Source organism: Alnus glutinosa, chromosome 7, assembly GCF_958979055.1.
Source record: "Alnus glutinosa chromosome 7, dhAlnGlut1.1, whole genome shotgun sequence".
NCBI lineage: Eukaryota > Viridiplantae > Streptophyta > Magnoliopsida > Fagales > Betulaceae > Alnus > Alnus glutinosa.
In genome coordinates, this window is record NC_084892.1 from 8,372,096 (window position 1) to 8,395,894 (window position 23,799).

General features: G+C 37.1%; 1 protein-coding gene across 1 annotated transcript; it reads left to right on the forward strand.

The window, feature by feature from the left end:
- The first annotated feature begins 14,310 nt into the window (after window positions 1-14,310).
- Window positions 14,311-22,967, forward strand: LOC133872739 (carbon catabolite repressor protein 4 homolog 1). Its single transcript, XM_062310331.1, has 12 exons — window positions 14,311-14,946; window positions 18,197-18,941; window positions 19,623-19,709; window positions 19,792-19,875; window positions 19,948-20,034; window positions 20,143-20,229; window positions 20,741-20,794; window positions 20,889-20,980; window positions 21,182-21,296; window positions 21,466-21,610; window positions 21,705-21,859; window positions 22,803-22,967. The coding sequence occupies exons 1-11, from the start codon at window positions 14,789-14,791 to the stop codon at window positions 21,848-21,850; spliced, it is 1,800 nt and encodes a 599-aa protein (XP_062166315.1). The 5' UTR covers window positions 14,311-14,788; the 3' UTR covers window positions 21,851-21,859; window positions 22,803-22,967.
- The last annotated feature ends 832 nt before the right edge of the window (window positions 22,968-23,799 follow it).

The window sequence follows — 23,799 nt, forward strand, 5'->3', positions numbered from 1 at the left end:
TACTAGTTATCTTTATAACCGCTCAATTTATCTTTTCCATTTTTTTGTAATAGTTGGTTCGCATCAATTGGTATCAGAACAAGGTTGATTGTTTTCTACAGTAATCACCGATCCATTCCCATCACAATGTCTTTCCAATTCTTTTTTACTGCTGAGGAACAAGAATGATAGAAAAGAGTCGATCTGATTTCCTAGCATGAAATGCTAAATTCACCGGGTAGATGGAAGAGCATAAAAGAAAATTTGACTTGGCCTGTCTCACGCAACTCTTGGATTGATTTTGAAAATGGTTGTTGTCATGATTTTGAAAAGAATGAACAGAAAGTTATAAATTTATAATTCATGACATACATTAAGCTTCTTTTTATCTCAATTAAAATTACGGGATTTTTCATTATTTTATTTATTTAGTTTTAATTATTGTCTTTTTTTATCCAAGATCTGAAAATCGTTATTGTTTAAATTATAATAAAATAGAAGATGAAACAACTTGTGGCACAAACTTGTTTATGTGGAAAATGATAGGTGGGGGACAAACAACCGTCCCCCATCACTCTCTTTTGGTTTTTTCAATAAAAAATAAAAAATCATAATAATAAAAAAAAAATCATAATTTGTTCTTTGATGTAAAAAAAAATATAAATTTGTCCTCTTTTTTTTTTTTAACAGATAACATGAGTCACCATATATTACTGAAGAATACTCGAAGACAATTACAAAGAATAGAGGTACAAGACCCCATACACCCTAAGCCAGAAAAATCTGACTTAAAACAGCTATTTAAACAACACACAAACATTACATGAACAACATTTCAGCAGCTCTTTACGTTTAAGCACAATCTAAACAAAGAAAAAGATGGCTAATCTAGTTACTATGCCAACAAATAGTCCAGTAACAATTGAGCATTACAAAGGCAGACTGTAAACAGAAAAAAAAAAAAAAAAAAAAAAAAAAAAAAAAAAAACCCGAAAAAAAACCAAATGAAACCGCCGTCGAGAAAAAGCTGTCACTAGCACCAGCGCGTGTAAACTGTAAACACGCACCTTCATCGGGGACCTCCCTCTGCAGTAGACAACCGCCAAAACCACCGATTTCCAGCAATCTCTACCATAAAGAGGCTCGTGTCATGAAGGACCTAGCCGAAAAACACAAATTTGGCTCTAAAGAAGACATCAAAAAAGCACAGCCAGAAAAACTCACCAGAGACACACCAGAAAAGCCGCTCCCCAACACAGACGTCCCGTGTAGCCTTCTGCCAGAAAAAGCACAAGGAAAAACTAAAAAGCAACCTCCATAGCCCTAGAAGGACTAGGAGAACATCAACCACCACCGGATCTAGCCCGGGGGAACAAAACTCCCTAGAAGGGATATGAGATAAACCAAAGCAAGGAAAACAGGAAAAAGCATAAAGGAAAGGAGAGACAAGACCCTTCCCTCCTCCCTCACCGACTGCACGAAGAAGAAGAATACCAGGAGAGTGAATAGAGGTTTTGAGAGGGGCGGCAGCTAGGTTTTTCTCTATAAATTTGTCTTTTGATGTGACATCAAAGAACAAATTTTAATTTTTTATTTATTTAAAAATGAAAAAGAGGGTGATGGGGGACGGAAAACCGTCCCCCATGTATCAATGCTCTGTTTATGTTGACATAAGTATACAATATTACATTCTAGGTTTTGTTTCACTAATGTGTCACCAAAATCATGTTGTTAAAAATCAATTACGCAAACCGAATGTACAATCAATGGATTAGAAAGATGTGGTCAGAGGGACAAAAAAGACCCCCATATGATTATCAAATTTCAATCATCAAGAAGATGAGTTGAAGGAATGCTCTTCTTCTTCTTTTTTTCTTTTTTTCCTTTTCTTTTTGAAGTATATGTTTAGCGTTTTTGTAATGGCAATATATAAATTTATTCTCTAAAAATTCATCCACTCATGCATCCTCTTGCTCCAATTTATTAACGGAAACAAGAAAAAGAAAAGAGAACAGCCCAAAATGACAATTAAAAAATAGAACAAGTTATTGTTTATTAAAGTTTGCAGAACAAATGTTGGTAATGAGAAACATATTTAGCTCTTTTAGATATTCAAAATGATGATCCATTCAAATCTTATTGATCGTTATTGACGTTTGCAGAACAAGTAGTCGACACTTGACAAATATTCAAAACTCAAGAACAATTGTAGAAGCAATTGCAACTGTAATGGCCAAAACTGGTCGGCGTGCATACTCCATCGCCATTGTGTAGTTTCAAGCAGTCGCTCCGACAAGTTGAAAGGTTACAATCGTCGCGATTCAGCACAGCATTACATCTCTGTTGAGCATCCGCTTGGGGCACTGTGAATACAGCTGCACAAATCCATAACGAGATTAACTACGTACGTACATAACTCAACCTTCAAAATAATATGATAAATACATGCATGATTTATGAAACTGTGAGAGTATATATGCTTTGTTATATTTTGATTTAACAAAGCATAAAAAATATATTATTATAGAATTTTGATATATATTAGCTTTATAAGTACCAATAATTAAAAACAATGCAAGTAGATACCTCCAAAAACAAGAAAAATTAGAAAGAAATGGGAGAAAGAAAGAGTAGCCATCACTTTAGCTTGCAAGTTGGGAGGTATGATTGAATTATATTTGTTATTTGACTAAGAAACGCAGTGTATAAATAGAGGATTCACTATGCAATCATGACATGCGTAAATAACTAAACTTTAATGCAAAAATACAAAACAATTAAGTTGTACGTATTTTCTTCCTTTAATAACTGATTAATCAGATATGTACAGTTAATTAATTGTTGGAGATCACACATATTCAAGCTTATTCCATCTATTACCGATTAACTGAATCTGTCATACTCTAAGCTAATTCAAGCTTAATTCCTTTTATAACCCATCATTGCATGCGTCAATAAACAAACTTTAATACAAAAATGAAAAATATATAAGTAGCATGGACTTTATTCCTTCTTTCTTCTTTTTTTTTTTTTTTTTTTGAAGTAAATATACTTTATTTCTTTTAGGTTTAAACAAAAGGCAAAAAATGTCAAATACGTAAAAGATAGTTTATTACATTTGGGTTCCGCTTATTTTGTAATGAATAATGCTATTTAGTTGACTGCTATAAGGCTTTCTTTTAACTTGATAATGTGGCAGTGAAAATCAATTATTAGATTAGGGCTTGTAAAATAAAAGAATAAAATCTAAGGGCTAATTTTCAGAACCACATTATTTTAATTGTATGGCAGTCTATTAAATAGCATTACTCTTTTGTAATTCGATGTAGGATTTGTCGTAGAAAATGTACAATATCCGCGCAAATGTGATTATGTAGTTTTTCCACATGCTAAAAAAAAAATAAAAAAAAAATAAAAAACAGATTCATTTTTTTAGATGCGATCAAGTGGGTCGAGTGTAATCATTTGCAAATGAGATATGATACATATAGGAGTAATTCAATTAGTACATTAAGTGTCCATATATATATATATATATATATATATATGGACGAGGCTTCACAAATCCATTGGTGCAGCTAGGAGAAGCTTGGGCAATCTAAATCTGTTGGTGGTTTAGGGTTCTGGAATCTTATCTTGTTTAACAAGGCTCTCCTTGCAAAACAAGAGTGGAGGTTGTTGTAGAATCCAAACTCACTCATATCCCGGATCCTTAAGGCTAAGTACTACCCACATGTGGATTTCTTGGCCTCCACGCTAGGAAATCGTCCCTCTTTTACATGGCAGAGAATTCATGGTGCTAAAGAACTGCTACAGCAGGGGCTGATATGGCGGGTGGGGAATGGAAGCAAAATTCGAATATGGGGAGATAGGTGGCTGCCAACACCATCTACCCACATGATCCAATCCACGCGAAGATCTGGCTAGGCGGTTGATGCACTTGTAGAAGAATTATTTTGATAGGGACCAGGCAGATTGGAATACCTGATTGATTCGGGAGTCTTTTTCTGAGGAAGAGGCTGGGGTGATTTTAAATATCCCATTGAGTTCAGTGATGCCACCGGATAGATTGATTTGGCAGGGCACGAAGGATGGCATCTTCTCGGTCCGCAATGCATATCATTGAGGGGTGGAATTACAATAAGCTTCTAGGGGTCAATGTTCCCATAAGGATATTAGTAGTGAGGTATGGAAAATTATTTGGTCTTTACAGATAAAAAATCTAGTCAAGGTATTTTTATGGCGTGCTTGTAAAAACCTTCTACCAACTAAACTTAACCTTCATCACAAGAAGGTAGTAAAAGATAGTCGATCTGTGTCCATGCTATGGGCTAGAACCGGAAGACACGATTCATGCATTGTGGAGTTGCCCTGCTGCCAAAGATGTGTGGGGTGGTTCAAAATCGGCATTTCAGAAATGTTCTTTTGGTGGCAATTATGTTTTGCAACTAGTAGAGTATTTTATCGTAAGGCAGAGGAAGGACCAGTTAGAGTTAATGGCTGTGGTGGTAAGAGGTACGTGGTTTCGCAGAAATAAATGGGTTTTTGAGGGGAAATTTGACCATCCTAATGAAGTGTATAACTCGGCCCTGTCTTCATTAGAGGAGTTCCGGACATGTGTAAACCCTGAGTTTATTTCAAGGGAAGAGCAGCGACCGGCCCAGGTGATCTTACCAGAAGTATATATGGAAGCCTCCTCAGGCAGGTTTGGTAAAATGTGTTGGGGTGAATGTCAATAACAAAATCGCAGCGGAAATTATCTACCCCTCTTTATGCAAATTAAATAGTCAATCTAGCTAGCACCAAAATATCAACTCACACAAGAACAATGCAGAAAAATAAATCCAGCAACCACCACAAGCAAGACACCAAAATTTTTTACGTGGAAAACCCTCCGGTGTGAAGGGAAAAACCACGGGATCTAGTCCAGTTAAAACTTCCACTATCAACAATAATGGGCTTACAAATTGTCTTCTCTAGAACAATATCTAGAGGATATCACCACATCAAGAATACACACATTCTTGGATTAAAACATAAATTCATCACTATAAAGTGGATTCCAACAACAACAAAGAAAGGTCTCACCAAGTGGGGATGAACAACCGAGCAACTGGAGAGGAAGTCCAACGATCGACACCCGTCAATGCGTAGCCCTCGTCGTCAAGAACAACATACTGAAATTTCATCAAGATCGGACCATAGATGACCCTCCAATCTCTAATGGAAATGGCTATGTGAAAAACCACATTTTTCTCTCCTCCCTCTCTGTTTTTGGACGAAGCTCACTCCCTCCAAAACTCTTATTTCTTTTCTCCCTCACACGGCTGTAAAACCAGCCAGCCTTCCTTTCTTTTCTCCTTTTTTTTTTTTTTTTTTTCATTTGGACACAAATCACGCATTGTGCGTTACCTGTTCCTGGCCAACAGAAACGGAGGCGTAACCTCTGTTTCTTTTGGCTCAAGGGTTGGTCCCCCACGTAGGAGGGACCACCCAACAAATCTCCCCCTCCCGACTACGCAGGGGGCTCCACCAAGCCCGCTTTCCTTCTGCAAATTTCAAGTTTTTGCATAGGCAACGTTTTTGTCATCATATCTGAACTATTATCATCAGTATGGATTTTCTCAATCTGCAACAATTTCTCATCCAACGCATCACGAATCCAATGATACCTAACATCAATATGTTTGGATCTTGAGTGAAAAGTTGAATTCTTACTGATGTGGATGGCACTTTGACTGTCACAGTAAAGCAAATAACTCTCTTATTGTAGACCCAGTTCTTGTAAGAACTTTTTCATTCATAACAATTCTTTGGCAGCTTCTGTGATAGCAATGTACTCTGCCTCTGTAGTAGACAAAGCAACACATTTCTGCAATTTGGATTGCCATGACACTGCTCCCCCTGAATAAGTAATCAGGTACCCTGAAGTAGACTTTCTAGAGTCAATATCACCGGCCATATCTACATCTGTAAACCCATCAAGCACCTGCTTACCGTCACCAAAGCACAAACATACCCTTGAGAAGTACCTCTGAGATACCTGAGAATCCATTTCACAGCTGCCCAATGTTCTTTGCCGGGATTAGAAAGCAACCGACTGACAACTCCAACAGCATGAGCGATATCAGGCCTCGTGCACACCATGGCATACATCAAGCTACCTACGGCTGAAGCATAAGGCACTTTCTTCATTTCTTCATTTTCTTCCTCACTTCTAGGACTTTGCTTTGAACTTAGCTTCAAATGACCTGCAAGTGGAGAGCTCACTGGTTTTGCCTTGCTCATGTTGAACCTGTCCAATACCTTCTCAATATAACTCTCTTATGATAGCCACAATCTTCCATTTCTTCTGTCACGAGAGATCTTCATACCAAGAATCTGTCTTGCGGGTCCCAAGTCCTTCATAGCAAAGGACTTACTCAACTCCTCCTTCAATCTGTCAATTTTACTAGTGTCACGACCAACTATCAACATATCGTCCACGTATAGCAAGAGAATAATAAATTCTCCATCTGAGAACTTCTTCACAAATACACAATGATCAGAAGTAGTTTTGTCATACCCGTGCTCAACTATGAAGGAGTCAAATTTCTTGTACCACTGTCTCGATGCCTGCTTGATTCCGTACAAGCTCTTTTTCAACTGACACACTAGATGTTCCTTACCTCTAGTTGTAAACTCCTTTGGTTGCTCCATATATATTTCCTCCTCCAAGTCACCATGAAGGAAAGTAGTCTTCACATCAAGCTGTTCAATCTCCAAATTCATATTGGCAGCCAGACCTAGAACAACTTTGATAGAAGACATCTTCACCACGGGTGAAAAAATTTCTTCAAAATCAATACCCTTCTTCTGACTAAACCCCTTTCACAACCAGCCGTGCCTTGTACCTTGGTTGTGATCTGTTTGGTTTAATCTTGCATCTGAACACCATTTATTCTTGAGTGCTCTCTTGCCCTTAGGCAGATCCACCAAATCATATGTGTGGTTCTCATGCAAGGATTTCATCTCTTCTTGCATGGCTTTTTGCCACTTATTTTTCTGGTCATGTAACATAGCTTCCTGATAACTTTCTGGCTCTCCCTCATCATAAAATAACACATACTCATCAACTGAATATCTTCTGGAAGGTTGGCGCTCTCTGGTAGATCTCCTCAACTGAATCTCAGTGGATGGCTCTGAGGAAGCTTGCTCTAGGTGCTCTTCTGACTCCACATTATCAACTGCGGGCACACCATTTCTACCAACTGTGTCAACATGTTCTTCTTGTATATCTCTCCTATCTTCATCATACGCCACACAAGGAGGAACAACTGGACCCAAATCAACACGTTCTTCACAAAGAGACTTTGACTTTTTAGTTTGTTCCATGTCTTCAATGGTTTGATCTTCAAAGAAAACAACATCTCTGCTCCGTATGATTTTCTTAGAAACTGGATCCCAAAGTCTGTAACCAAACTCTTCATGTCCATAACCCAGGAAGATACACTGTTTAGCCTTGCTATCAAGCTTGGACCTCTCATCTCTATGAACATGAACAAATGCCCTGCAGCCAAACACTCTCAAGTGCTCAAAAGAAACATTTTTTCCTGTCCACACCCTTTGAGGAAAGTCACAATTCAAATGAACTGATGGAGAAAGATTGATCAAGTCAACTGCGGTCTTCATTGCCTCACCCCAAAAGGATTTGGGCAATTTTGCATGAGAGAGCATACATCTGATTCTTTCACAGATAGTTCTGTTCATTCTCTCTGCTACGCCATTATGCTGCGGAGTCTTGGGCACAGTTTTCTCAAGCTTGATGCCATGGCTTCTGCAGTACTCTACAAATGGACCTCTGTATTCACCACCATTATCTGCTCGAACACATTTCAGCTGCTTCCCAGTTTCTCTTTCAACCTTCGTGTGAAAGGTTTTGAACACATCTAGCACCTGATCTTTAGTTTTCAAAGCAAAAACCCATACTTTTCTAGAGTGATCATCAATAAATGTCACATAATAAAGTGCACCACCAAGAGTTTTAGTGTTCATAGTGCAGACATTAGTGTGAACTAAATCAAGAATATTAGTCTTTCTTGATTGTGAGAATTTATGAAATGAAACTCTTCTTTGTTTTCCAACAAGACAATGAGTACAGGGCATTAGTGACGTACCTTTGATATTAGGTAGGAGCTGCTTCTTGGCAAGAACTTGAAGTCCCTTCTCACTCATATGACCAAGCCTCTTGTGCCATAGCTCAGTGGAAGTTTCATTCTCAACAACATTCACATCTCCCTTGACTAATCTTGCTTCAGTCTTGTAGAGAGTGTTAATCTTCTTTCCCCTGGCTAAAATAAGAGAACCCTTGCAAAGTTTCCATTGTCCACCTCCAAGGTAATTATGGTAGCCTTCATCATCGAGCTTCCTAATGGAAATCAAGCTGAAGCGCATCTCAGGAACATATCTGACATCTTTGAGAAGCAATTTGCATCCAATGCTGGTTTCTAACTGTATATCTCTCATGCCCACAATTTCACATTTTGCTTCATTTTCCATCCTGACCCAACCAAAGTTGCCACTGGTGTAGGAAGAGAAGAAATCTCTATGTGGTGTAATATGAAAGGAAGTTGCCGTATCAACTACCCACATAGACTCATGACATGCGAGATTAACATAAGCATCTTCACAAACAACTAAATCATCACCATCAGATGCAACTGCTGCAGTGTCTTTTTCTTCTTTTGATTCTTCACATTTTTCTTTCAACTATTCCTTTTTAAATTTTCTGCACTGTCTCTTCATATGCTCAAGCTTGCCACAGTGAAAACATTTTATCTCTTTTCTTGTCTTGGATATTCCCCTTGACTTGTTACGACTATCATCACCACAAAGTTTTCTGCTTTTACTTCTCCCCCGCTTTTCTGTAACAAGTGCTTCTGTATGAGAAGAAATACCATGCTCTTTTCTTCTTGTCTCTTCATTGAACATGCTGTCTGTTACCATACCCATAGTCATTACCCCGTTGGGAGCCGAATTGCTGAGTGACACTACCAAGGTTTCCCAACTGTCCGGCAAAGAACTCAACATAAGTAATGCTTGCACCTCATCATCTAGTACAAGTTTCATGGTAGACAACTCATTCAATACTCCTTGAAAATTACTCAAATGCTCCGTAACACTTTGCCCATCTTTGTACTTCAAATTCACAAGTCTTCTTATCATAAAGGCTTTGTTCTTAGCAGTCTTTCGCTCATAAAGACTCTCTAACTTCAATCAAAGTAAGTAAGCATCAACTTCTTTGGCTACATGATGGAAGACACTTTGATCAACTCATTGCCTAATATGTCCGACGGCTTTCCTATTTAATTTCTTCCATTCATCATCGATTTTGGCATCCGGTTTAATCCCATTCAACTCAATAGGCTCAAACAATTCTTTACAGTACAAAATATCTTCCATCCTAGTCTTCCAAATTGAATAATTGGAAGCTGTGAGTTTGACCATGCTATTAGATGACTCCTCCATTTAATTTACACAGCAATTTCACAACCAAAGCTCTGATACCACCTTGTTGGGTGAATGTCAATAACAAAATCGCAGCGGAAAATATCTACCCCTCTTTGTGCAAATTAAATAGTCAATCTAGCTAGCACCAAAATATCAACTCACACAAGAACAATGCAGAAAAATAAATCCAGCAACCACCACAAGCAAGACACCAAAATTTTTTACGTGGTAAACCCTCCGGTGTGAAGGGAAAAACCACGGGACCTAGTCTAGTTAAAATTTCCACTATCAACAATAATGGGCTTACAAATTGTCTTCTCTAGAACAATATCTAGAGGTTATCACCACATCAAGAATACACACATTCTTGGATTAAAACATAAATTCATCACTATAAAGTGGATTCCAACAACATCAAAGAAAGGTCTCACCAAGTGGGGATGAACAACCGAGCAACTGGAGAGGAAGTCCAACGATCGACACCAGTCAATGCGTAGCCCTCGTCGTCAGGAACAACATACTAAAATTTCATCAAGATCGGACCATAGATGACCCTCCAATCTCTGATGGAAATGGCTATGTGAAAAACCACATTTTTCTCTCCTCCCTCTCTGTTTTTGGACGAAGCTCACTCCCTCCAAAACTCTTATTTCTTTTCTCCCTCACACGGCTGTAAAACCAGCCAGCCTTCCTTTCTTTTCTCCTTTTTTTTTTTTTTTTTTTCATTTGGACACAGGTCACGCATTGTGCGTGACCTGTTCCTGACCAACAGAAACAAAGGCGCAGCCTCTGTTTCTTTTGGCTCAAGGGTTGGTCCCCCACGTAGGAGGGACCACCCAACAAAATGTAATTGGGATGCATCACTTGACATCAAAGAAGGGCGAATAGGATTGGAAATATAGTGCGGGATAATGAAGGTGCAGTTTTGGGGGCGAGATGCATTGCAAAAAATTTAAGAATTGATCCATCTTTAGCCGAAGCAATGGCTGCTTTATTTGCAATTCAATTCTGCATTGAATTGAATGAGGTTTTTTCGAGGTGATCATTTTAGAGGGCGATGCAAAGGAAATAGTGAGGGAAATCAACTCTCCCCCTCCCTACTTATCTAGAGCTAGACATTCTATTGAGAGTATTATATGGAGCATGCAACAATGTCGTTTTTCACAGTTCCGCTTCGCTTCAAGGCAAGCAAATTTGGCGGCACATGGACTAGCAAGGAATGCAGCTTTTAATAATGTTAATGCTACTTAGTTAGAGGATATTTCGCAGAATATCGCTCATGTTGTTACTAGGGAATTTATTATCCCTAGACTCTAATTGATATTGAATGAAGATTGAGTTTCTGTTAAGAAAAAAAAAAAAAAAGTGTCCATCAAAAAATGATTCATGGTGATTTTAAAAGCTACCTCATTTTATTTATGGACACTTAATGTACTAATAGAATTACTCTACACTTACAACTTCTATACACTATTGTACAATTCTAACAACTTTTTTTTTTTCAAACTAATCATTAGATCTATTTTCCTACGTGTGATGTGGGTTCTATATATCCAATGGTTGATTTTTATTTAAAAAAAAAAATTGTTGGATCAATACCAATAGCAATCCAACCAAGCACGTCGGTCGGATCAGCAATGTTGATCCACAAACAAGAAATAGGTAACCAGAAAATTAAGAAAATGTACTTGAAGGGAGTTCTCCACGCGCCATTGGAAGGAGCGGCTGGGGCAAACTCTCGGCGAACCTACACCAACAATTAGTTGACTAGTGATAAAGGGTGGAGGCCGGTAGTTGACCACTGCTGTTAGTGAGATATTGCAGCGGTTCCATGATTGTTGTTATTTTTCTCTTATTTTTGCATTTTTAAATTATTAGTATTTATAGGTATTTCTGATGTATTTAGGATGTTTTAGCCTAGCGGTAAGGTCAGAGAATAGAGATATTTAATAGGGAAAACTACAATTTACCCCCTGAAGTTTACACCAATTTGCAATTCTAGTACCAATGTTTCGATTGCGTCAATTGCACCTCAGAAAGTTTCAAAAATTTGCAATCCACCCCCTTCCGTCCAATTGTGCCGTCTCAATTGACGAAAACTCAAACACGTGCGCAGCACGTGCGTTTTTAGACTAAAGTTGACAAAAATGTCCTTATTTAAAACGCAGCGTTTCTTGGGTAAATTTTATAAAGAAGTAAAGCCACGTCGTCGTCGTCTCTGAACATAGCCGATACTTGCTCTCAGTGCAATCACTCGGCTCGTTCCCTTGCTCCACCAGTTGCAGTATTCGTAAGAAAAAAAACTTGTCTTCCTAATTCATTTAAAAGAAGGTACTTTGGGGAAATATTGTTGTTCCTGACAAATGTTCAGATATTGGTGGCAGTACTGTCGGTAAATATAGTGATGGAATTCGAAGTACAATCACTGGATCTTTGCTGGGTGTGCTGCAATGAATAGCAGTGACGAGCCCTTGTGGTGTATCCTTTGAAGGTACATGTAAAAGTTATAAAACTTTTACGTGTGGATCCACAAGACTTGCTGATAAATCAAACGCTGGAGTTGACGACCATTGAATCACAACCTTGGCGGAGTAACGTCCAACCATTCGGGCCTATGGCTCAGCAGGACCCTTTGTGCGTTGCCTTCGTTGAAGTCCATCCCTACCAAGTTTATTCTCAGTTTCTCTTGGACTTGAGGCTTGCTTTAGATATAAATGATAAATCATTTTGCTAGTGCACTTTGGGTGACAACCAAGACGTAAAACACATGCATTATCCTCTTTCTCTCTCCTCCTCTGTTTATGTTGTGTAGAACAGGGGAGAACAGAGTGATTTCTTCAACGACTCTCTCAGCTCCTGCTTTGTTATGAATCCGTCGCCCTTTTTGTCGAAGGTGGCGAATATCTTCTAGAGCTCAACCTTGTTGTGGGAGTTTAAAGACGTGGTGGAAATAACCGAAGGATTTTTGTTGGGTGGAGTACTGTGTTTCAACCATGCAAACAACTTCTTGGTGGGAAAATGAAAGAATATATGAAGGAAGCCAGTAAGAAATTGAAGAGCTAATAGGAGTACGGTAATTACCATCATTTCTGTTTGCCTAATACAACCAAAGAAGTAAAAGATAGGGAAGATAGAGTAGTGCAGCACATAGATAGAAGAGAGCAAATAGAGAAGTTTCGTTCGTTTGTGATGGGATTTTTGGTCTTCAGCATTCAAAAAGATTATGCGATATTTGGATTATTTAAGAAGCTGCTATGTCTTCACTTGAGATTAATGGAGACTATTTTGCTTCCCAAAACCAACAGGTACACTTGGCTTCTAATGATGTAGGCCCCAGGTTCATATCCTACGGTTTGGGAGGCGTCAAGCATTTTGAATTTTTTGGGGTTTTTTTTGGACAAAACGGTGCCGTTCAAATGAGGGCATTTTTGTCCACATTTGTCTAAAAAAGGCACGTACATGGCACGTGGGTCACTTCCGTCTCTTTAGACGGCACAATTGGACAGAAGGGGGTGGATTGTAAATTTTTGAAACTTTCTGGAGTGCAATTGACGCAATCGAAACATTGGTACCAAGATTGTAAATTGGTGTAAACTTTGGGGGGGTAAATTGTAGTTTTCCCTATTTAATAGAAAAATATATACTCCAATTTAAATTATCCGAAGAAAAAAAAAATGTATTGCTTAGACGTTTTGAAATATAGATTGTTATACAATTAGGATGAAGTAATCGTGAAAATCAGCTTTTGGATTATCAATGAATTGTAAAAAAAAAAAATTAAATTAACTGCTAATTTTCACTGTTACGTCATCCTAATAGTATGACAGCTGTATAACAGTCTACTAAATTGACATGTCTTTCTCACTGAGAAATGATTTATTTTCTCCTCATATTCTTCTCTTATCTTCCCACTTTTAAAAATTACTATTGAATAGGTGGATCTATGAGGATCCCTCATATAAGATCTAATGATAATTTTTAAAAATGAGAAGATAAGAGAATGACATAAATAAGATGTGCATCACAACTCTTTCTCAATCTATAAATGCATAAGATAAATGTTATGGATTCAAATATAGGATTATTTACTCAAATAAAAGAAAATTTTGAAAATAAAATGTAAATATATTCAAATTATATATATATATATATATATATATATATATATATATATATATAGGTAATGAAACCATGTTTTAACAAATAATGGATAGCGTATCGAAGAAATCACCGAAAGTATTCATGATAGAGATTTGATTTCTGCACTATACGATCACAACAAATACACAACACCCCCTTCACATGAGGGTGGGCTCCAGTGTGTGGGGCCCACCCTCATGTGAGGGGGTGTTGTGCACTTGTTGTGTTGATGTTGTAAATCTAACATTTTCTATTCATAATATTGTAATTTAGAGCATTTTGCTATTGCTTTATAGAAATTTAATCTCTTGTTTAAGTTTTAGAGTTTTCTCCGCTCTAGACTTTTTCCTATTGGTTGAAATATATATTTCAAATTTTGACAAACGAAAACAAAACAAAAGCATGCAAATTAGTTTTTTTTTTTTTTTTTTTTAAGCAATCATTGTCGCGTTGTACTTTGCTCCTAAATTCCATTTTATTCCTTTTTTATTGGACATCTGGGTTTTCAATTTCCACTAATATTTCAAGGAATAAAAAGGAAAAGAAAAAAGAAACTATTAACACAAAAATGAGATAAAGAGAAAGAGAGAGCCGTGGAAAAACCAAACCCGAAAAGGGCAAAACACACAAACAGGAAAAATAAAAAAGAAAAATAAAAAATAAAAAGAGAAAACGAAGTCACGTATTAATATAAATCCCGTAATCTCTCTCTCTCAAATGGGAGCACAGACCGAGATTGCTTTTCTCACTTCCTCTGTAAAACCCTAATTTTCGATCCCTATACCTAAAACCTGAAGTTCCTCTCTCTCCCTCTTTCTGTAATCTTCAATCTGTCTGCACCCAATCGATCCACTTCAATCACTGCGCGAAACCTAGCAATTTCTCTCTCTCTGAGACCTGAAATCCCTCTCTCTTCGAGCAAGATCCAAGGCTGTTTCCGTATAATTTGGTGGTTTTCTGGGGTTCGATTAGGGTTCCGGCAAGGCTGGCGAGTATTCGGGTCAAGTAAATGGCGGATCCGCCACGGTTCCGCCCTCTTCCGCACGTGTGGTCGTCCCGAGGAAGCTTCCGAACTTGTCTCTTCTGTCTCTGTGTTCGATTGGCGTTGATAGGGTTACAGAGCTGTGACGATTTCTGAGTGAAACAAGAAGAAAATACAAAGAAGAAGAAGAAGAAAAGCATGCTGAGTGTGCTGCGGGTGCACCTTCCTTCTGATATCCCCATTGTAGGCTGCGAGCTCACGCCCTACGTTCTCCTCCGTCGTCCTGAAAAGATCGTCACCACCGACGATGTGCCCGAGTCCGCCCCGCTCGATGGCCATTTCTTGAGGTACAAGTGGTAAGTGCTACCTAGTCCCACCGTTTCTTTGCTCCTGTTGTTGAATTTGTGTTTGTTTTCGCTTGTGGGCGCTTTTGACTTTTGGGTCATCTTTGGGCTTTTGAGCTATGTTTTACTCTATTAAATACTTTAACTTTATTGTATGTGATTGAGATAATACTGGTTGGTGCATGGAATTGATCATAGTTGTTATGCAGTCTTCGTGGGCTTCAATTGTGTATCTGTATGAAGGTTTTGTTGCAAATATGTAGTGTTGGGGTTGTACTAAAATGCAGAAATTTTCTTTCCTCGCCTTTTGCTTATTCGTTTCTTTGAATTTTTCCTGCAATTGTTCTTCAAATCAAGGGATTTGGAGAACCATTGCTAATATAAATTGATTGATATGAATTTAACAACCCATGATTGATTTCGGCTATCAGGATTTTGTTCCAATAGAGATACTTGTGTTTGAATTTGAAGTAGCATCTTATACCAAATCATTTCAAATCCACATATTAATATGGCTGAAATCCATCCATGATAGTAAGGATTAAATCTATCCATAAATTTCATCAGTTGAACAATTTGTACTTTTCATACTTGATTTAAGCCATTCAAACGTAGAAGGGGTGTAAATTTATTGCTGAGTAGGGCTTGTGGTGAAAATGGGATCTCCCTTGATGATTGATGTTAAAGAGAAAAAGCACAATGAACTCCACATTATGTCCAGGGGAATATTTGCCTAAATAGATTTGTATTGATAAGCATATGCTACTTTTCTAAAATGTATTTTGTATGGATCAAGAGTACCCCAAAATGCTAGTGGATCTTAGCAGTCTGCATTTTAGGTTGTGTTTTGGGACATTTCATTCCTAAATTTGAAAGTTAATGATAAAGATAATTTATTGATGCTATTGCAACAAATCATAGTTAAGCTTGTGCTATTACATGGCTAACTTTTTTGTGTAATGGAGTGTGTAGTTGCTGTGCACCAACACTGTTAGAGTGACATAGTATGTTGAGAGACGGAAATAAATAATAGATAAGTTTTTCTATTGCATGGTTAAGTCATTGATAAGGCTTGAAAATCTGGACATAAAAATATTTATTAAAAGATAATACACAACTGATCTCATAGCATAAGATAAAAACTAGCGTTTAATCTAAATAACAATACCAAAATATGAAATCAAAACATTTAGATTCCCTAGGTTAATGTATTCTCATTGCATTACATTAGATGAATTGCACTTTTGTTCTGTAGCAGTTTCCATTTTGCATATTAAAGGGATCCATGTTTTTGGTCATTTTGGTATGAAAAATACCTTGTAGGTAACCATTGAGTTGGTGTGATTTCTGTGCAGAAGAAGAAAATCTGAATTTGAACTCATAGAGGAATTAAGGCAATCAAATGTTATATTGAGTAATAAAGTTTAGATATGGCCTCTACTTGCTGCACCATGAAAGAATAAACTCATGTATTGAAGATTTTATTGAAGACTGAATATTGCACCTTGTTTACATGATTTTTCAAGTAGTGTATGGCCATAGAATTATTTAGTGGATGAATAGCTTTGAGGATGATAATATTTAGATATCTGGATACCTAATTGGTTGTGCTACTTCCTGATTTTAAGGTTGACAATTTTTGACACCACTCGCGAACTTAATACGAACTCAACATGAAATTAGTGTGTTAGGGCTAAGAGATCTGACATGTTTAATTAAATGGATTGGGTTAGAGTTGACCTTTATAGTCTTATATATATACCTCGACACGATCGTACACGCGACATAATGGATATCAATTTTTTATACGAACCGCGAACCAAAAATGAAATTTGTTGGTTGGAGTTGAGGGATTTGACTCGTTTAATTAAATGAATTGGGTTATGATTAACCTATATAGTCTTATATTCGTGTCTTGACACGCGAAAACAAATTGTTACCCCTAAGCCTACACTCTTAATTACCTGATTGGTAAGAAACATAACATCTCGATATTTCACACTGGTTTGGACACTTAGTAGCCTTCGTTTACTTGAAAGAAGTGTGGGATTATAAGAGTGTCAAACATTTGTTAATTTGATGGCCGTTACCCAATCTTGGTCCCGCCAAAGCAGAGTATTGGGAGGGGAGATTTAGATTATGTCCTAACCTTCATCATTTTGCATGCAGTGGTTCTCATGAAGTGACCATGTGGATTTGCCCGTGGTAGCTTAAAACTTCTACAATTGCATTATACAATGGTCCGGGTTGATAAATATATAAATTTTATGGTTATAAGTGGAAGAAAAAATGGAACTGTACATGGAATGAGGTTATTGAAACACACACACACAAAATGTTTAGCTAGCGAGTTTAACAAGGCAGTTAGACTTAGAAAATATATCGGTTTACCCAAGTAAGGGAGAAGATATAGGGAGCTAAGTGAGTTCTAGGACCTTGGAGTCCTAAATATGTGCGTTATCATCAACTATTGGAGGGTTCTTGTTTAAAAAGGAAAAATAAAAGCTATATGGTTGGCAGTTTGTTAGAAGCACATATGAAACAATTCTAGTGAATAACCCAAAAGAAACCTTAAACCGAAAGAAAATTTAGGGCACCTATGTCTTGAACAAGGTCATGAATTATGAAGTCTTTGAATGGAGATTTTTTTTTTTTTTTTAATAAGTGGTTTTGATATCATTAAAAACGTAAGGCGCTCCCAAGTACACAGAAAGTATACATGATAAAACACCTAGCTAGAAGAAGAAAATCATGAAACATCATTTCGTTATTATACACACCTCATTTAGTTATTCAAGAGAAACATCCTTAACAGGTGACAAAGACAAGGAATGTTGATAAGAAATCATAAATTATTTGGTACAGCATACTACTTCATCTTTCTAATGTCCATAGATGACTGGCAGCTTTGGCATCAGAGAATGTATTAAATGCTTTTGATGTAAATCATGAGCATAGCATAATCATTTGACCACGCCTGATGTTTAGCACCTTTTGAAGATGTAAGTTATACAAGTTTTGCTCCTTCATTGGAATGTTTACGGCTGTGTGCTGGGTTATTGTACAATAAATATCAGAGGAAATAGATGTTTCATTTCAAGTTCTTGTTAAAACAAATTTTTTCTTTGTTACCTGATATATTCCATTGTCTGTTTAAGTGGTTCTGTATTAGTTATTTTGGTTACTGAATGGTTTGAGACATTGAGTTCAGCCCAAAATTCTTGACTTGTTACGCGTTGCCTATTTTTGGGTTCATTTGCAGGTATCGTATACAAAGTGATAAAAAAGTTGCTGTCTGTAGTGTACATCCTTCTGAGCAAGCTACATTGCAGTGCCTAGGTTGTGTTAAGGCCAAAATACCTGTTGCCAAAAGTTACCATTGTTCTCCTAAGTGCTTCTCAGATGCATGGCAACATCATCGTGTTCTACATGACCGTGCTGCAAGTGCTGTAAATGAAAATGGAAATGAAGAGGAAGAGTTATTTGGGCGCTTCAACAGTGCAGGATCTGCAGCAAACTTATCTGCTTCTGCAGCAAATCCTAGCTTGACGAATGGTACAACACCATTGTATCCTGCTGCTGTTACACAAAGGAGTGGGGGTGAAACTTGGTTTGAAGTTGGACGCGCTAAAACATATACACCAACAGCTGATGATATTGGTCATGTTCTGAAGTTTGAATGTGTTGTAGTAGATGCTGAATCAAAACTACCTGTGGGCCATGTCAACACTATATTGACTTCTCGTGTCATACCAGCTCCCTCACCTAGTCCACGCTGTGTAATCTCAGTAAATGGAGTTGATGTGATGGGACATCTAGATTCAGATGGCCGTATTGCAACCTCAGGAACTTTTTCTGTGCTCTCTTACAACATTTTGTCTGATGTGTATGCAACAAGTGAATTATACAGTTACTGCCCCTCTTGGGCTCTTTCCTGGCCATATCGCAGACAAAATTTGTTAAGAGAAATAGTTGGCTACCATGCAGATATTGTTTGTCTTCAGGAGGTATGCAAGCAGAATTTGAATTGTTTGATGACTATATTAGGGTCTGATTACTGAAGCAATGTTAAGCAAGTTTTGGAAATTTCAGGTTAAAATAATTGTTTTTATGGAAGTTGTTTTACTCAATGGAGGTGTAAGGAACCTAAAATCACCGATAGTAGGTGTAGGAAGATCTGATTTAAGGTCTCTATGTTGCCCTTTTAGATACAACATCTGGATTTCTTCCTGGATAGCTAATTCTACCAGTCTGACCATTTTCGAAGACCTTTCAAAGACCCAAACTTTTGTTAATGGTGAACACGTAGTTATAATATTTTTTTAGTGATATTGGTGTTGGTTTCCTTTAATTAAGATTAATCTTATGTGGACTATTTCTTTTATTTAATATTTTTAAAGTGGCTTATGCTTGTTCCATAGGATTTATTTGCTTTTGTTACTTTATTCTTCTGACTTCACCAATGCTGCATGAGATAGTAAGACATAATCCTCCGATGAAACCTCTAGCAATGACAATCATGAGCCTGTAGAACTTTGTATTAGGAATTTCCTTTTCAATTGGTTCCCTCATTGTTCGCAAATTTATAGCTCCGAGAAAAAAGATCTCTTGCTTTAGGGCTATACTTGTAAACTGATTGTGGACCGTGTATTAGTATAAACTAATGTAGAGCTTCTTCCTTTTTTCAGGTTCAAAGTGATCACTACGACGAGTTTTTTTCTCCTGAGCTGGACAAACATGGTTATGTTGGTCTATATAAGAGAAAAACGAGCGAGGTAGTTTGAAATTTTCTTGTTCCTCTAGGTGGTGTATTTTGAAACACGTTATGTTATTGATCTATGTTCTTCTTGGTTACAGGTTTATAGTGGAAATACCAACACAATTGACGGTTGTGCAACATTTTTTCGGAGAGACAGATTTTCACATGTTAAAAAATATGAGGTCTGGAATTGTCTTGCTCGTATTATAGCGCTATATAGTTCTCCCACATTTTAACAGAATGCTTTCATGCAGGTTGAATTTAATAAGGCTGCCCAGTCTTGGACTGATAGTCAACTACCAAGTGCTCAGAAGAAAACTGCTCTAAACCGACTGTATAAGGTGGCTTGATGCGCTTTTATTTATATTTTTTTCCTGGGTCTCATGCCCAGATATTTGTGCATGTATGTTGGCCTAACGATACTTATGTGGGTTTCTTTTTATTAATAGGATAATGTTGCACTAATAGTTGTCCTGGAAGCAAAATTCAGCAATCTGGGAGCTGATAATCCTGGGAAACGCCAGCTTCTTTGTGTGGTAGGAATTCCTGTTCTCTCTCTCTCTCTCTCTCCCTCTGTGTGTGCGTGTACAAATTCGTTCCTCACTGCATGGGCAAACTGCTTTTCTGTTAGCAGTAGTCGGCTGTTTAGTAGCAGTGGGGCCTGCTTTAGGCCAGGCCAAGTATTTGCATCTTTCTCAGTTATTGTTAATGTTTCAAGTTGTTCCCTTACGTGTGGCTGTGACTTCTTTTGCATTTTGTTGATTAGGTTGATTAAAGGATACAAGGTTATGTGGAGGCGGAGATTTAATTTATTCCTTTTTTTTTATTTTTTCTTTTTTCTGTTTTGTATTCCAAAGAAAACCTTTAAAATCAAGAAACAAAGCCCTAAATGTCCTAGGTTTCAGTCTTTCTGTAAATACATGATATTTAATCCCCTAGTAAGTGAGATATGCACCTTTATCTCTTCTCCTTCTGTATGCCTGCCTGACCTTGCACACACTTCTCATGGCATATTCTAACCACATTCTTACTGCTTTTGGGCTACAGGCAAATACACATGTAAACGTTCACCAAGATTTAAAGGATGTAAAGATCTGGCAGGTAAGACCTTTTTGTTTCATCTTTATGTGCAGCCGTGTACTTGTTTCAAATCATGAAAAATCATATTTATTTTTGTGATTGCTTGTCAAATTAGGTTCATACTCTCCTGAAAGGATTGGAGAAAATAGCTGCTAGTGCAGACATTCCAATGTTGGTTTGTGGGGATTTTAATTCAATTCCTGGAAGGTCTGTCCACTTTTATGATCTTATTTTAGTTCATTTATATTTCTTTCTATTTTCTTATTTTTTCTAAGTAGGTATACTACAGCTGATGTAGGACCTTTTCCTTTTTGATAAGTAATTCAATCAACTGATGTAGGACTTTTTAAGTTATGTTTTATGAGTATTGGTCTACTTTATTAAGGTAGTGCCTGAACTTTGTTGCAGTGCTGCTCATTCACTTCTTGCTATGGGGAAGGTGGATCCTTTGCATCCAGACTTGGCGGCAGATCCCATTGGCATCTTGCGTCCAAACAGCAAGCTGGTGCATCAGTTGCCACTCGTAATATAATATATCCTTTCTTATGCATGGGTTCTAGAGCATACTCGCAATAGATGCAACTTCTTTTCGCTAGATTTTTGTTTAAAAGGGAAAAGGCGGGAGGAGGAGGTTGATGTGTGTTTTTTGTTTCAACGGTCGAGGGCTTGTTGTGACTGTCTTGTTTTTACAGGTTAGTGCTTACTCATCCTTTGCAAGAATGGGGGTTGGCCATGGTTTGGAACAGCGGAGGAGAATGGACCCCACATCAAATGAACCCTTATTTACAAATTGCACTAGAGATTTCATTGGCACACTAGATTATATATTTTACACAGGTGAATTTTGGTGCACCATATTGTTTTATCTGTAGTTTCATTATTTCTTTTTAAATCTCATTCATGTGCTAAGTTATACATGCTGTGATTTCAGCGGACTCTTTGACGGTGGAATCCTTACTGGAGCTCTTGGATGAGGAGAGCTTGAGGAAGGACACAGCACTTCCTTCTCCAGAGTGGTCCTCTGATCATATAGCACTTTTAGCTGAATTTCGTTGCATGCCTAGAGCTAGACGTTGACAAGTCAGGGTAAGCAATTATTATCTTTGCTTTTATCTGATTGATTTGTTTGTTTGCTTGCTTCCAAGATTATTCTTTTTTTTTTCTTTTTTTTGGTTGATGTGTTGATAGTGCTGCCAAAGCTTGAAATTAGTACTAGGCTTCTATTGTTGTTGGGATTTGTGATTGATTATTGAATTCGCATGTATATATTCTTTGTTCTCTTTTATTAGTAATAGAACTTTTATTCAAACTAAGAATCACAATTATGGTGTTGTATCCTCATGTAGTACATATTGTTTCTACTACTAGTGGTCTTGAGTCTGGTGAGTCAAAGCCAAACCAAGAGAAGTTGGTGTCTGGACAGATCAGATGCAACAAACATTTTTCCCTTTTTAACCAAGTACTTTATAAGTAACATGTAGACAACGGAAAAAAAAAATCACTGATTTGTCCCGCATAAAAAAAAAAAATCACCTCTTCCGTTGTTTCTCCTTGAAGGATGTGTTTCCTGAACTTGAGAGTAACCTTTTCAGAATCTCTTTCAAGGGATTTTGCCTTGCTCCTAGTAAGTTGACATGCTACATCATATGGTGTATTAAGAAAAGCACCACTTCGTACTCTATTTCTGTCATAAAGTTATGGAATATAGGAATAGGAAGTTATATGGAAGGATTGACCAAATCAGTCATCCATGGATGAACATTTTTCATTAAGTTTGAATTCTTTCTAGTTGCGCAAACTGTTGAAACTCAGATTGTGGTGCTTCTAATTGTGTAAATTTTATAAATACTTGTTACCCAAAGTAGTGTAGTCTGTTATTTGCCCAGTGGATTCTGGGGTGAACCTTGATGGAGAAACGGGCCAGGTGGCTGGTGCTTCAATGAAGATTTGAATGCATAATGTGTTTCTATATTGACTTTGGGACAGTTTTATATGGTTATTGTGTTAATGTCAACCTCAATGGGTGTAGGTCAGGAATGGAGATAACCAGGAAAAAGGGCAAGAGAAGCTGTTGGATAAAGTTAAGTTATTGTAAGAATTGTAGATCTCAGGCATCTCCTTGTGGGGATCCTTGCTATGATCTGCCTTGTATTATGCCAATCTTTGTCTCATAGAAAAATTATTATTATCCCGACTCCCGAGTTCAAGTGCGTTTGCTTTTTCGTCGCCAATAGAACTCTATATATATATATATATATAACTTATGATCCTGTGATTGAGTGGCCTGCAACTGTATGCGCTCCTTTCGTCTTGGGTTTCCCATGTTTCCGGGGATTCAATTACAATGGCATTTTAAAAATAAATATAAAAAAATATAAAAAAAATGTAAGGTTAAGTTTACTTACTCTCAAACTATCACCCAATTGTTGACTTTTCAAAACTTTCAATTTGGACAATGTTTTTCTAAATTAATAAAAATTGTCAATATCTCTCGATTACGAAACTACCTTAATAAAAACATACTAAAAATTCCAAAAAAACCAAAAAACTAAAAAATTGTGATTATTGCACCACTAGTCTCTAGAGTAGGGTTGTCTTAAATTACGAATTATTTTCTTTGGTATAAAAAGGTTCTTGAAGGGTTTTTGTGATAAACAATAATTACGAATCACTCTTTAAACCTGTTTTTCGTCTACGAAGTTAATAGAATTTGTTAGTCCATCATGTCATATAAATGGTGAATCAACTTTTAAATGTCATTTGTATTGAAATCTACTAACGGACTTTGTTTACTCGATGAATGAAAAACGAGTTTAAGGAGTGATTCGTAATTTTGATCAACTCCAGGGACCAGTGGTGTAATTATCCTTAAAAAAATAAGTTAAAAAAAATACATTAAAACTAAGGGTGGCTAGATTAAAAATAAAAAAATAAACTAACAAACAAACTTTTTGTTTTTGCTTTTTTAAGTAAATTTTAAATTTTTTGTTTTGTTTAAATAAAATTTTTTGCCTTTTTAAATAATT

Bases quoted from the DNA above. Each gene is read 5' to 3' on its own strand.
- LOC133872739 (XM_062310331.1), top strand. From the start codon at position 14,789: ATGCTGAGTGTGCTGCGGGTGCACCTTCCTTCTGATATCCCCATTGTA. The intron at 14,947-18,196 runs GTAAGTGCTACC...GTTCATTTGCAG, and splicing joins CATTTCTTGAGGTACAAGTG to GTATCGTATACAAAGTGATA. The intron at 21,611-21,704 runs GTGAATTTTGGT...CTGTGATTTCAG, and splicing joins AGATTATATATTTTACACAG to CGGACTCTTTGACGGTGGAA.